This window comes from Pterocles gutturalis, unplaced genomic scaffold (assembly GCF_000699245.1).
Source record: "Pterocles gutturalis isolate BGI_N339 unplaced genomic scaffold, ASM69924v1 scaffold7566, whole genome shotgun sequence".
In the NCBI taxonomy this organism is placed as follows: domain Eukaryota; kingdom Metazoa; phylum Chordata; class Aves; order Pterocliformes; family Pteroclidae; genus Pterocles; species Pterocles gutturalis.
The window spans coordinates 12,992-26,449 of NW_010100254.1; the positions used below are offsets into that span (position 1 = coordinate 12,992).

The 13,458-nt window shown below is 34.8% G+C and overlaps 1 protein-coding gene across 1 annotated transcript in view; it reads right to left on the reverse strand.

Moving 5' to 3' along the window:
* The window catches only part of MLLT10 (myeloid/lymphoid or mixed-lineage leukemia (trithorax homolog, Drosophila); translocated to, 10), a gene marked incomplete at both ends in the record, with an annotated part of 99,405 nt that overhangs the window by 8,802 nt on the left and 77,145 nt on the right, over positions 1-13,458 (reverse strand). Inside the window, one exon of the mRNA XM_010079055.1 lies at positions 228-345. Within this exon, the coding sequence (XP_010077357.1) occupies positions 228-345 (118 nt within the window). The remainder of the gene's footprint in view (positions 1-227; positions 346-13,458) is intronic.

The window sequence follows — 13,458 nt, forward strand, 5'->3', positions numbered from 1 at the left end:
TAAATTTCAAACACTTTAAAAAAAAAAAAAAAAAAAAGAAAAAAAAAGCAAGAAAACCCGCACTGTTCTGCAGGACAATTGAGAATTTACTTCCAACACATAATAACTTTATACAGACATTTAATAACCAAACGTTAAGCAGAGTTGAAAAACAAAATTTTACAATTATTTCAAAAATACTTAGGTCTGTAAAGTTGCACATTTGTCACCAGCAGCGGGAAGCTTACCTGCTTGGCTGTTTTCAGACTGAGCTATAAGTGCTGCCATTGCTGAATTTGGATTCAGCCTATTGCCGTACATGTGGGATGGAGGCAGACTGAAAGAAGATCCAGGTAGGGTGCTTGCCTGGAAGAAACCAATTAAAACTTGAATTCTGTTTTTTAAAAAGGGGGAGAAATGATAAATATATTTTAAAGAAGCTTTCCTAATGCACAATTATTAATTTTTTGAAGTTTTAAAAAAAAAAAAAAACCTGAATGCATTAAAAGAAAAATATTATTTTCCATTTGTCAGAGCAGAAATAGAACTGCAGTACTTTGAAAATATAACACATTTTAAAGTGCGTTTTACTTGTTGTTGGCAAGATCTGTTAATAAAAAAAAACTTCTAATAAAAAATTACTGCAGCAAATATTAACAATACCCAAATTGCATTTTAAAACCACCACCGTGTAGCAGGATGGGTAGACTTCCTTGCAATCCTGAAGTATGTACTCAGTGCTAGGACTTAGTAGCATGGTGACCATGTGGTTATCCTACTAATTATGTAATCTTATTAAACCATTTACAAAATAAGGGCAGGTAGACAACAGATGTTTCACAAATGCTTGGGTTCCTTACATCACAAGCCGGCTGTGGAGGTCAAAAGGTCCAACTTTCAGCTCTATAGTTTAACTACAGAGAGCCATATTTCCTTTGCTCGGCTCCGTCATTAGTAAAACCTGCACACTATTTTGTTACTTCCTATTTTGATAGACTTGGAAGCCTGGTGTTTTTTTTGTTTTGTTTTGTTTTTATTTTAAAGAACGCAAACAGCCATTACAAGTATGTTTTCTATACAATAGGGGGCTCGCCGAATCACAGCTTTGCCCTGACCCCATATAAGGAACTGTATTTTTGGCAGTTGGCCAGCTCTACTTATTGAAGAGCTCCCAAAGTTTGTGTTCATTCATGTTGCTAACCACAATTCTGAAGGTCTCTGCTGGGACTTGTGCCAAACAAGCGAAAATGAACCCTTAAACAGATGAAGCTAAGGAGGCTGGCCAAAACCTTGCATAATCCAACGCAATAAAAATACCTTCTTCCTTGGCTGCTTATGCTTTTTCCCTTTCGAAGAAAAAGATTTGTGTCAAGTGCGAGTTGCAGAGACAGGCAATCAAAGAAAAAAAGGCACAGCTGCTTATTAAAAAGGCATTTTCCTACCTGATAAAAAAATTACTTTGGAACAAGGGAGGGGGGGGGAATCAAAGGGGAGGAGGGAACAAACAAAGGGGTGAGGGAATCAAAGATACACAACCTGTTTGATCACTGGTTTTAAAAATGAATCTTTTAAGAAAATGTAAACATTTACAAAGGAAACTTTTTTTGAAAAACAAAAAAAAAGAAGGTGAGCAGTAAGGAACTCAATTTGTGGGACATTTTGACATGTATAACAGCACACAAGAGACGGGGAAAACATACTGGTTATTACAGCAAAATATTACAGAGTATAAACTATGTCTCTGGAAAGAATCACACACTACCATTAAGTTCTGGCTTTCAGCCAACATATTAAACTTGATGAATGGACTTTTATGAATTCACACAACTGTTTTCAATGACGCTTTATTTACTATATACTGGTGAGAAATTGTGCCTGATACTTACATTCTTCTACTGTCACAAAGTTAGAAGAAGCCACAAGTAATTACTTACAATGATGAGGTTTCTTTCACTTTTCAGTTGAGAGGTATGTGCAAGATTGCTAGACACAGAACCACAGTTTCGCTTAAAATCTGGCTGGGTTTTTTTATTTTTGTTTGGTTTTTTTTAAGAATTGCATGTCTTCAGTAGAACTAATCTCAATTAGTTGTAATTCTTAAAAATAATGCAGGCATTTCCACCTACCCAGCTATAACAGCTTCCAGAAATACAGTATGTACTAGTACTGTGACACTTACTGATGACGGCAGCAATACTGCACAGCTTCTGCTATTTTCCTTAATAAACATCTATAGCATGATTCCAACTCAACTACTATCATTTGCTAGCAACCTTCATCTGTTTTCCTCTCCAAAAAAACCCAAACTTCAGAAACAATGTATTTTTTGTAAAAACCTTTAGATTAATAAACCTTACAGAATGGAATATCACAAGATTCAACCATTACTTGCTTCTATATCTAAGAGACAAGACTAGCAAAATAAATACATATATATACACAAGCTTTATTTAAACACATTGGTTGAGGTTATGAATTCTACTAATACAGTTTGTTCTTTTTTTTAAACTACAAACACCAGGTCTTATTTCTGTTTAGTTTCAGAATATTTCTACAAAAGATTTCTCTTAATTCCAGTAAGTGTACTGCGTAAGTGTACTGCTCACATTCTACATAGAAGCTGCTATACTATGTGTAATTCACTGCAAGGCTGCTTAAAACTGTGCAATAGCAACTTTCTATTAATTTATAATGGCAGGTCAGCTATAATCAGCAAGGAGAATACATGTTTATTTGACTGAAACATGCCCAAATAGCTTTAAGAACTTTCTAAAAGTATCTAAGTATCTTGAAAGGAGTTGCTAAAGTCTGTTGAGTAACCATCACATCACAAAACAAAAGACATCAAAGGAATTAAACAATGTTTGCTAAGTGGGTTGATATAACAGATCAAAAGACTTAGCATGATTCAAACAATATCTAAGAACTCGAGTTTTTTCACAAGTGGTGGTTCACCCTAAACTTAATCCCTGTTTATAATTTAAAATAATAGTAAAGGTGTCCTACAAGTTGGAACTACAAAAGTCCTAGTGCCATCATGTATCCTATGCAACCCTCAAAGCAAAAAGTCACATCAATAAGTAAGCCAGAGGCAAATAAAAAACTTTTAAAATACTTTTTTAAAAATGGCAATGTAAAATGACAAGAATAACGATTTGCGAAGCTTTATTATGTATGTGTTACTTCATCTGACAGGAAAGCAGAGGAGGTGGAGGAGTGCTACATTATTTAAAGATGAAATAGGAGCTTCATGTTTCACTCACAGTCAAAACAAGCTGTAGCAAGCATTTATTAAAAATGCGCAATCATCCTGTCAATACATATTAAGGTCATAGGACTGAAACATGATTTAAAAAGCAGAACTTTTAAAGCTGTAGTATTCTTTATTTCAACTGATTCTATTTAAACAGTCAACACAATACATGATCAAAAATGTATGAACTAATAAAACAAGAGACTGCTAAGTATTTATTTCAAAAAGGCAGCAAATTTTCCTGAAAATATTTTAGCAGAAGGATTTAAGCCCATCTAGAGGTATATAATACACTGCTTTCATTTATGGCATGTTCAATAAATCAGTAAAGCAATAAGCGGCAGAGCAGTACAGGAGGAAGATATAGTAATTCATGGAATGCCCGAGTGCAATAAGAATAAATGATATTTGACTGATGCTTAAAAACACTTCCTCTACAGCAAGAAAGTGCAAGTATATTCTTCCAATTAAAGAACTAGATTTGCAAGTTCACTGAATGTAACTTGTATATACAAATATCCTCTGAATATTTAAAAGTTTTATATTTGTTTGCATCACTCCAAAATGGTGTGACTATAAACTTTCTAAAGTTTACATCTATTTGCATTCATAACTGGGCATTTACTTAAGTTTCCAGGGAAAACAGTTTCTTGGTTTCAAAAGTTACATGTTCTTTAAGGAAAAAAAAAAAGAAAAAAAAACCCACAACACACACACACACCAAAAAACCAAAACAAACAAAAAAAACAAACAAACAAACAAACAAAAACACCCAAACACACCAAGAAACTCCAAAGGGGAGAAAAATGAGACAATACTTATCTGCATACAATTAGATTAGGTCTCAACAATTTGAGAACCTTTGAGCATGCCTATTCCCCTGTTCCTTTCAAGTTTTATGCTATGAAATATTTTCTGATAACAGGCCTCATTTCTGTCTCACCTCCACACCAGTAAGGTTTTAATACTCAGCGTGTGATGAGAGATGAAACCAAGTGTGAACAACTTTCGGGTCCCATGAGTAGGCTGACTGTTGAAGCTGTCAGGTTCAATTGCATCATTCCATATTATTCAACGCCCCAAACTGCTCCCTAATTGTTAAGGGCTTAACATATTCAAAACCATTGTTTAGGCTAATGCTGAAATGCCTACAGTTGAGTTTCCATAAAGAAAGGGGAGGGATTTAATTGCAGTTAAACCATTACTGAACTCTCCTCCTGTCACCATAGGACAACAAGGACTGATGGAATAACCAATTCCAAGACAGCTTCTTAATCAGTTTATATCCAATCAACATCCCTTTTCCCCTCTGCTTTAAAAATAGGCATTGCTATATTGTAGCTTTGTGTTATATTATGATGATGCGCCACAACTAGTGAGAGATCATCTGCTTACCTACTTCAGCCAATATCTATTTTGTCAACAATAATTCCAAATGATTTTTTTTTCTTGTTTAAAATAGAAACATATCCTTGCTCCTGCACTGTCTATATCCCTTGAAGTATGAGCACCAGATTAATGTGGTTGGGGTCATACCATTCACCAATCATACCACGTTCTTCACCACAGCACGATGCTGTGACAGCACAAAACTACCCCTTGTTCCTATTAACACAAAGTAAAGAAACCAACAGCATTAGATATCACCAACAACTACTTATGGCCAATTACTACTGAAAACAGTATAGAAAAATTTTACGCAGACAAACTTTAAAGTTAAATTTTCTGTGAGCTGTTCTGCTATGCTTCTGAGAAGATGTTACTAATGCTTTCCATGCAAATGTCTAGCTTCACAAAATATGGATGGAAATTCAAGCACTAGACCAAATACTAACATCAGCTTACTTCATCTAGAAATCATCTTAAGTTTTGGACAAAGGCAAGCAGGTTATCTGAATAACGTACTATTAAAAATAACACCAAAATTAAAACTTGCCATTAAATGAGCTTAGATATTCAAATATATTATTGTTATGTATGTAACGATAATAAAAGTTGATAATATACATATATATAAATCAATTGCTTTTCTTGAGAAGTGAAAAGAGCTGCTACCAAGTGATAGCAGCAAAAGCAACATGGCCTTACGTTTCGTAGGTTAACTTGGACAAGTGAAGAAAAGCGATTTTATCCCTAGAATTTTTAAGGCCAATTACACTCCAGGAAGCATATAACAGTTGGCTTTTCTTGGGTATTCAATGCAATGAATGTGCTATTGCTTCCTTTTATTCTTTCAGTACCTCTGGTGCCATCTTTAACTTCATTTAGAAGATGCAGGGGAAACCACTGCTATATGTCATCCCTTGCCACCTCTGAACACTGCTAGCTGTTTATCTGGGATAGCAATACACACCTACATACAGGTGGGTGGTCAGACTGCAGGTAACTACAGCAATACACCAAATTTCTAGGAACCCAAGAAGTTCCACCACATCAACAGCTTTTCATGCATCACTTGATGCAATACAACTCCTGAATATTTTCACCATAAATATGGAATTTGCTTAAAAATCTTATCTGGACCTTGTTTCCAATGAAAAAAAAAATTACTCCAAATGCCTGTTTATCTTCCTATATGCCGAGAAATACAGACAGAATTAAGGCCAACACAGAAAATCCTTAATAAAACACTGTTTCCACATTTCTTCTGAAAACTATAATGACTTTTCAAAACAACTAGCACAAAATATTATTAAAATGCAGCACGATAAACAGTATTTATATATTTTAACTAAACCAATACTTTAATTTACACCTCTTAATTTTTATTTTGGCTTTCATAGTTATAAGTTGAACGTAATTAATTTTCAAGCAAACTATATCAACTTCTTGACTAAAACAGCCTACAGCACTATTGATGACTGAAAGTGGAAAGTGTACTTTTTACAGCTAACCTCACCTGCTATCACAGATACATCACCAATACGAATCAACCCCAAACATCCACTGGAGTCTTTTATTCATTCATTCTATGAAAGCAATACTGGGTTTGAAGATAACCCATCCCACACTGCCACCATTACCATCCACGCAGTTTGAAGTCCTTGAAGTTTGGGGCTTTTTTAAAATAGATAATCAAGGTGCAATTTTACAATAAATGTTTTCACTAACTGGCTGGAAAAAAAAAAAGAATTAATTTAAAAGCTTCATTAGGAGGCTGGAAAAGTTAAAATTAAATCAGAAAAAGAGTGTGTGATATCTTAGAAGAAAAAAAAACTTTTCAATCAAAAAGAGCATTAATTACAAATGTACAAATTATTATAATTAAAATCTGTCAGGAAAACTGTATATGTGACATGTAAAATCATCCTGTGGATACATTATTCACATCATGTGTACTTTTTATGTTACTAGCAAAAATAAATACTTTGAGCTTCTATCTGTGATGAAAATTCTTGCTTCTGAACAAGCAAATCATCAGATGTCTTTGAGAATCAATTGTTTTGATTAAATGTACAAATAAATCCTTCAATTAAATGAAACCAGCTAACCTTCAAATAGCGGCACTCAAATATTTCCCAAGAAGGACATGAATGAATGCAACTGGGAAACACAGTGGGATTTGAAAGGCAAAATGAAAAATTAATGGCACACCTACAGAAACTAATTTATACTTCTGCCTAGTATACAACAAGGGCACATCAAGTCATTAAAAACCACATGGGCAGAAGGCCTGTCTTCCAATAATGTGAAAAAGCTATAACCTCAACCATACTACCCATTTACTCATCTCTTCCATGATAACTAAGCTGGATATTCTCTAAAATTTTAACCAATTCAAATCTATTTATCTATAAACTAGACACAAAAAAAAGGGAATTCTACAAAAACTTACTAGAATGCCACCTCATTAAGAGGTCTTGTTTTTGGTTTTGTTTGTTTTTGTTTTCAAAGGAGGCTTTACAGAGATAAGACCCAGGGATTCCTCCACCTCTCCACAAACCTAACTGAAAACAGAGCTATAATTTCAACACAAATCCTTTTTACCTCAAATTTGTTCCTCCATCCTTTGCATCTCTGTGTACATACCACTTAACCTGTATGTGCTCTACACAGACAACGGAAGCAACATCTTGCCCAAGAATTTGTTTTCCTTACGAGCATTAACCTATATATCAGAAATCACAATTTCACTCTCAGATTGACTAGTAGAAATAACTATTTGATCAAGAAACAAACCTAGTATACCCATATAGTAATCTATTTTCTTCACATAGCTATTCCAAAGAAAGCCAGACACTTTGCCACAATACGACAAATAATGGATCTGAGAGAAAAGTAAATACTTTCAAGATCATCTATAATTTCAAAACCAGTAATAATCATCAGTCACTTACTCATAAGCATTGACATTTTAACTTTCTGAATAAACCTCAATAGTCTTCGCCCTTGAAGTAATGAAACAAACACCTACAGTAGCAGAATTACTGCTGTATAAAAACACTTGCAAGATTCTCAATATTTTATATATGGCCTATAAGGACACTGCCTCAGTAATGAACTTTGCAGCTTGTAACAAAGCATACACCATGTAAAATTGAATTATTTTTCAAGTCAAGCCTAAACATTTTGTTTCATCTAAATATTTATTTATTCTTGCCCTTGCATACAGACTAGAAAATTTTCACATTTTTCACATCCAACACCATTACTATTGTCTCAGGCAGCTACATCGAAGTAGTGCTACACTCAGTTCAACGAAGAGGTCAATGTGCCTCAGTTGCCTGGAGACTGATGGTTGCTACAGCAGCACCAGATAAGCCAAGCTAAATAAGCTTCAGCTTGAAGGCAGAAAACATTTATTGCTAGAACGAAACACTGATGCAGTTGTCTCAGCATGCAGCACTGCACAAAATCATGCAACTGCCTTTCAGACTACCTGTATATTGCATAAGTCTATGTGAAGACAACGTTACTGAACTAGGAGGAAAATATAAAAAGTAAAGATTTTAACTGGGCTAAATACTAGATTACTTGCAACTATGATTCCTTTGTTCTTCTAGTTGAGTCACATGTTAGAAGGAATTTTCCCTCTGGCTGTAAATTCTTCCTCCTTACTACTCTCCTCCACCCCCACCCCAAAAATCCTTAGTTAGACTAAATGAGAAGAATATTAGATTTTTACCCATTTTGCCTAGAAGTAACAAGGAATTAAAACAGGTTTTAAGTGACAAACAAGAATTTAGATGGAAAAACCTTTACTAGCATAATTCTTTTACATTTTTAATTTTGTAAGACTCTTAAATTTAAGTGGCTGTGACACATTAGTGGTTTTGGAAGGAAAGTCACTATTTTGCCTTGACATCTTACACCACAATACCAAACTCCTCTATGTCTACAACATACTGAGGAATGCATTTAGCACACTTTCTAAATCTGCCAGCATTGGCAATTTCCTGTGGCAATGAGTCCCAAGGATGAGCAACATATTCTATTAAGAATTATTTCTTTTTGTTCTGGATGTGCTGGCTTTCCTTTTAAATAATTTTCTTAAAGTTATGAGATAAGAAGAACCAAGAATTTCAGCATCCAAACAGCCTGTGATCCATGTTGGCATTTTACCTTTGACCCAGAGGGTAGGAATCTCTTTTGAGAGATCTTAACATCAAGTGTTTTGATAGTCACACAAAATATGTTAATTGGTTTTCATGTATCCACTGTATCTATTGATTAGAGAATTCTAGTACCGCAGTAAGGATATGATTTCCTTTTTCTGGAAGCATGCTGCTTAAACTATGTAATATCACAATATCCAGATGTTTTATTATTCTCTTTTTAATTACCACTCATATTAAAAATAATGCAAATCATCTTTAGAAAGACAAATGCACAAAATACAACCAAAGTGACCACAAATTTGTAAAACCTGTTACTTTTATTGGATCTTAAAAAAGCCAACCAAACAAAAAACCCACACCACAAACCATACAGCAATGTATAAATTGAACTCAAAAAAAAAAAAAAAACCACACAAAACTAATAGAACTTATAAAACCTACTGTTTATCTGCAGGAAAGATCACTTAACTTTAGATTACATCAAATGAATTGGTATCAGCAAAAGGAAAAGACTTGTATGACTTGATGTCATGATCCCCAGAGGAAGCATATTTTGGAGAAATTTAGCAATACACGAAGATATTGTCTTAAGTACTGTCTTACATAAATGACTCATTTCTAAGGGGTGAGATGTTTCACCACAAGGCACCCACCTGTTACTAGCTCTCCAGACAAGCAGTAGAAATCTATAGTATTTGCACTCTGGACTTCATAAAAGTTATTATGGCATTCAATATCTCAACTATTACTATATGAAGAAACAGACTTCAGGAAGCGGCCTGAAAAATCTAAGAAGACCATAAGGGTCTTCCCAAGTTACAGAAATCATCTCTGATTATTCATCTTATGTAATTTACCATAATTAGGATAAGTTCCTTCGCATTGCAAGAAAGGACTATCGCTTAAATAAGTTAATTGAGAAAATTTCAAAGCCTCTAGTTTTAAGTCTTAAGATGTTCTGATCCAAAGGTGCCTGCAAGAGTATTATGCTAAATTCTTAAATTCAGCCATTGCACATGGTTGGGATGTGTATTTTTGGCAGCGAAGCAGAAAGCTCACTTAAGCAGTCAACCATCTAGTACATGTTAGTTTAAGTCGGAGATGGTCACATCCCAATGTCATAGAACTGAGGGCAACTTGTCTCTTTTCATGTATTCATTCTCCCCAAAGAAAAGATCATTAAAGCAGCTAACAGACCTGCCATTTTCTAGAGTATCCACCCAGAGGACAGCCCAGAAACTTCCCTTAAATGGACTGACACTCTTGCCAGCCCAGCTGCAGCAAATTTCAGATGCTTAACCTGAAGCTTTCCTCCTTTCCTCACATTTACTTTGAGCTGAATATGTAATCGGAGAGAAAAAAAAAAAAAAAAAAGAAAAAAAGAAAAAAACAAAGGGACAAAAAAAAAAGAGCAGGACACAGAGTATGTTTCTCTGAGCAAGACTGGGAAACAGAAGCAGATCAAGGAGTCCATGGTGAATTTTGAGAATATGACATCCATAATTTAAGGCTACAATTGTAAACTCAGCAGCAATTATCAATCAGGCATGTGCATTTTACTGTCCTATGAACATGCCTAAATCCCGCTTCAGAAGACTTGCAAAGAAGTCTCTCAACTTGAATTTTCAGCAAAGACTACTTGTTGAAGATGTACTCTTAAACTCCCTCAGAATTCCATCCATTTTGGAAAGTATCAAATAAGACGGCTCCCAACACTGCTCCTGATTTCTCTGTTGATAGGGTCATGAACTAAGATTCATGAACTAAAGAGTTCCTCTTTCCTGTATTTTTACTTATTTTCCCAAGGGTGCCAGGAAAGAAAATGGAGGAGGAAGTTCCCTTGATAGCATGCAAAATGATGAGCAGACTTAAAACTATGAGAAGAAAAAACCCACCAAAACAGGAAGGCAAAAAAAAGATAAATGAGTTATGTGGAGAAAGAGCAGGGGACTACAGCAATCCAAAATTAGTCATTAGACTAACTCAGAAAGTAAGAAAACAAAAACCACAGGACAGAAACATCTGAAACATCAGGTGCCCTACATTCAGAATCTGAAAAGATCTCAGGATTCCTGAGCTTCCACATTCCTCTACTGTTAACAAATAACTCCAAATCTATTGAAAAAAAAAAAAATAAAAAAAAAAAAAGGCGCCTTATCTCCCTCTGAAAGCTGGATCAGACAGAGAATAACCACCACTGTATGAATGGTAAAGAAAACCCTGCTGGTTTTCTACTGCTCCTAAGGGGAATGAAGCCAAACAAACTTCAGAAGGGATAATGGAAGTGATTAGAGCAAATCTATTTCACTCAGAATTGCAACTGAGTAGCAGCACCTACCTTCCCAACTATCACACCCTTGCCACGGAGACAGTAGTTCACTACACTATGCCCAAGTGGACCTATCATGCCATCACAAATAAATCCTGGTTAAAAAGAGTAACAAACAGTAACTATTCAATTTCCCTATCTTTGTACAAGCCATAAGGACTGCTGCTACAGATACTTGTCCTTTTCCTTCTCTTTATTAGCTGCTTCTGTGGCAGCACATTTTTTCCTCTGTCCTAAGAAAGAGAAAATAATCTTCTGGATTGTATCTGTAAAACAGGTTAGTGACAAGTATGTGCAATATTGCTTGAAATTGCCTCACAGAGGTGCTTATTACAGTCACTAAGAGCACAGATACCATTACATGGGAAAAAAAAATAATCTAATCACAATTTGATCATATTAAATTTCCAGAATAATAATAAATCCTGAAAAATTCTGAATAAACTGAGATCACTATAATGTAAAAAAAAAATCATACATTACTGAATCATACATTACCAGCACCAAAGAGTAGATGAGCTACAAATCTTTCAAACAAAAGACTGTATGTCTTAAAGACACCACTACATGCCATTTCCACTCCCACTAAAAATACTATTGAAATGAGAAGGTAATTAAATGTATTTTTTCTTAAAAGGAACACAGTCTGAGAGATGGCTTTAATAACCAATGACTGGAAGAAAAAAAAAGGTCAAAACCTTTACTTCCGTTTGTGCAGTTTGATCCTACAGTCTGAATGTAGAGACCCCAGAAACCAGAGAGAGCTAGTAGGGTAATTTCACTCATGTAAATCACCAAAAAAACCAGACAGCTCAGACAATTTCAATCTCAATCTCGACCAAAGTAGCAAACACTTCATTATCAAACACTAAATCTACTAAATCAAAATTTTAAAAAAAGAATCTAATCTAACAACCACCATTTACTGATTAGCAAAGAACAAATCCTGCTGTACAATACCAAAAGATACCGAGACACCCAGGTCACTGCTTTTTTATGAACATATATTAATCACTAAGAATAACCTACTAGAAAGAGCAATACAGCAAAAAGTTACAGAACATAACAAGGATGACAAACATTTTTGCTGTAATTATGAAACACAAGGAAGCCTTCGAGATAAAAACGAAGCATAGGACCTCGGAGTAGTGCAACTTGTAACTTGGCTTAACAGGGAAAAATTAAGACAATATTCAAAATCCAAATGCAAGAAAGTTATTTTTCTCAACACGAGAGCACACATTAATATTCATGCAAAAGTTAAAGATATGCTTCTGAGAGAAAAGACAGTAGTTTAGGATACAGTAATTTGCTCTTACATGCAAAACAGGCAGTACTGACAAGCATGTCAAGAGGATCAATTCACAGAAAACCAAGAGCAAATATTTATGTAGGCTGTACCTTCCTTCCTGTATCCCTTTTTTCCTATATTCTTGCAATTGTTAAATGCATTGTTATGCTAATAAAGCCTCACTGAATTAAGCAGTGTAACCTATCTGAGGCTATGCCCAAGATATAGAAAAAAAGAGGAATAGGATGCAAAAAGATCTGCATTTCCAGCAAGTGGCATTTTCACTAGACCACTGATTCCTACCTGGTGAGGAACACCAGCATTTAAATTTAGTTATGGCACAGCACGGAACACAAGCTAATAATCTCTTCTGGATTTATTAGATTGGGATAAAAATTACGAGTGGCATGAGGGAAAAGAAAATGAGACAAAAGGCGATTGCAACAAGGCCCACACTGTGTTTTTGCCTTAAACAAACAAAAGCCACAGTACGGGAGCTATCATACTAGACAACAGAATGAAAGTATCAAAATTCAAGATTTTCAAGTTGGGGGTTTTAAACTTTAAAATCAGTGTTGTTTAGTTGTTGGAAGTACAAAGTAGCACTTGGGGGGTTTAATCACTGACGTTTCAAATGGGTATAGCAGTTATTTAAAAATAACAAAAGGCACAGTAGTATTACCTAATTTTCTCACTTTAGGACAGTTGCTTTCAATTGCTTGCAAGTTTTCTTAATACTATGAACCAAATTTTCTGTGTTAGATGTCTACCGTAACCTCCTAACCAAAATAGTTCAGCCAATTTTGAAACTAATTCTATGGAAATATATTTTTTTCTAACACCTTCTCTTTAGAATTTCTTAACACCCTTGCTTTAAGAAACAAAAACTCAAAAATTGACAAATTTATGATGTCCCCAAAATCATAATTAAAAATGCCCAACAGACATCTAAGAAAACTTAACAGCTGAAATCGTAGAAGAGTGCACCTTAGCAGCACATCTTTGAGGCTATTCCAGTTTTCAGTACTATTCCAATTCCATGTCTGCT